Source organism: Acyrthosiphon pisum, unplaced genomic scaffold (assembly GCF_005508785.2).
Source record: "Acyrthosiphon pisum isolate AL4f unplaced genomic scaffold, pea_aphid_22Mar2018_4r6ur Scaffold_7723;HRSCAF=8303, whole genome shotgun sequence".
NCBI lineage: Eukaryota > Metazoa > Arthropoda > Insecta > Hemiptera > Aphididae > Acyrthosiphon > Acyrthosiphon pisum.
This window is the reverse complement of record NW_021777617.1, coordinates 1-1,257: the sequence shown is the minus strand read 5'-3', so window position 1 is coordinate 1,257 and position 1,257 is coordinate 1. Positions and strand designations below refer to the sequence as shown.

Here is a 1,257-nt window from a genome sequence, read left to right as displayed (position 1 = left end):
ATCATTTTTATTTTTTTATAACATCAATGACGACGACTTCAATATTATAGACAATTTTACGTAGATATATGATTATTTTTAAATAATTTTTATAGATAACAAATTACTTGTATAGTATTGATCCAAATAATTCGTTTGGAATGGACATTCTCAGCTTGGATATACAACGAAGCCGCGATCACGGTATTCCAAGCTATACGAAATTTAGAAAATATTGTGGACTCAAAGACATAGAAAACAAGCAAGATTTGTCTAAAATAATGGTGGATGGTGTAAGTCTGAAAAAAATTTGAAATTTATAAATAATTATATAACTAATGTACTGATTAGTGATCACTTTTTTTCTGCATGATGTATTTAGTCAGCTGATAGATTATTGAAGCTATACAAAACTTGGAACGATATAGATCTATTGGTTGGTGCATTGTTGGAAAAACACGTTGACGACGCAATGGTTGGCCCTACGATGAGATGTATCATTAGGGAACAATTTGTGAGAACAAGAATTGCAGATAGATATTTTTATGACGCACCAGGAGTATTCTCTGATTGTATGTATAATTGAATTATTTTTAATGAATGCACATCATCTTAACTAACCTATTTTTAATTTAAGATCAACTTAAAGAGATCAAACAAGTGACGCTTGCCAGAATTTTATGTAATCACTATTGGCACGGAATTACAACACTACATGTCTTTTCGAGACATGAGGTATTTGATCAATCAACACTTCATCACTGTGACCCGATATTAATTCCGGAAATCGACACATGGAGTTGGTTTGATACATTTAAGTAATAGTAAAAAAAGCTAAGTCTTTTTTATAAGAAAATAATTTGAAGTGTTCGTAAAACATAAAACTATCACATGATTTGAATGTATAGCCATAATATTTTGTTTTATATACCTACCTACAAATTTATAAAATAGAAATATATCATAAATATCTTTGATTGGGATTTCAAAATAAATTATTAAATCTAAAAATTAATTGTACGCATTTGAATATGGAATGTTTTTTGATAATATCTTCCTGGTATAAATACGTTTTTTTATCATTCTTTTTCTTTTTTGTTTGAACAACATAATTCAAGATGCTCTTTCTTACAAAACCACGATGTAACTAGTATGACTCACTGACTGTATAGTTCCATTCACCCCCAATACTTCCTTTTTTGCTTTTAAACATTGATTAACCATTTGTTGTTCTTTTTGCAGTATGCATCATGTAATACTTGATTAAAAATATTTTAA

At 28.5% G+C, this 1,257-nt stretch overlaps 1 protein-coding gene across 1 annotated transcript; it reads left to right on the top strand.

Annotated features, from left to right (window-relative positions):
- The first annotated feature begins 70 nt into the window (after positions 1-70).
- Positions 71-1,235, top strand: LOC100571603 (peroxidase-like). Its single transcript, XM_003248682.4, has 3 exons — positions 71-272; positions 362-551; positions 617-1,235. Exons 1-3 carry the CDS (start codon positions 141-143, stop codon positions 799-801), a joined length of 507 nt encoding a protein of 168 aa, XP_003248730.1. The 5' UTR covers positions 71-140; the 3' UTR covers positions 802-1,235.
- Positions 1,236-1,257: the final 22 nt, after the last annotated feature.

What these genes read in the sequence shown, in the direction of transcription:
- LOC100571603 (XM_003248682.4), top strand. Translation starts at nt 141, where the DNA reads ATGGACATTCTCAGCTTGGATATACAACGAAGCCGCGATCACGGTATT. An exon ending in CTAAAATAATGGTGGATGGT is followed by an intron (nt 273 to 361) that starts GTAAGTCTGAAA and finishes TGATGTATTTAG; the next exon opens with TCAGCTGATAGATTATTGAA. An exon ending in ACCAGGAGTATTCTCTGATT is followed by an intron (nt 552 to 616) that starts GTATGTATAATT and finishes TTTTAATTTAAG; the next exon opens with ATCAACTTAAAGAGATCAAA.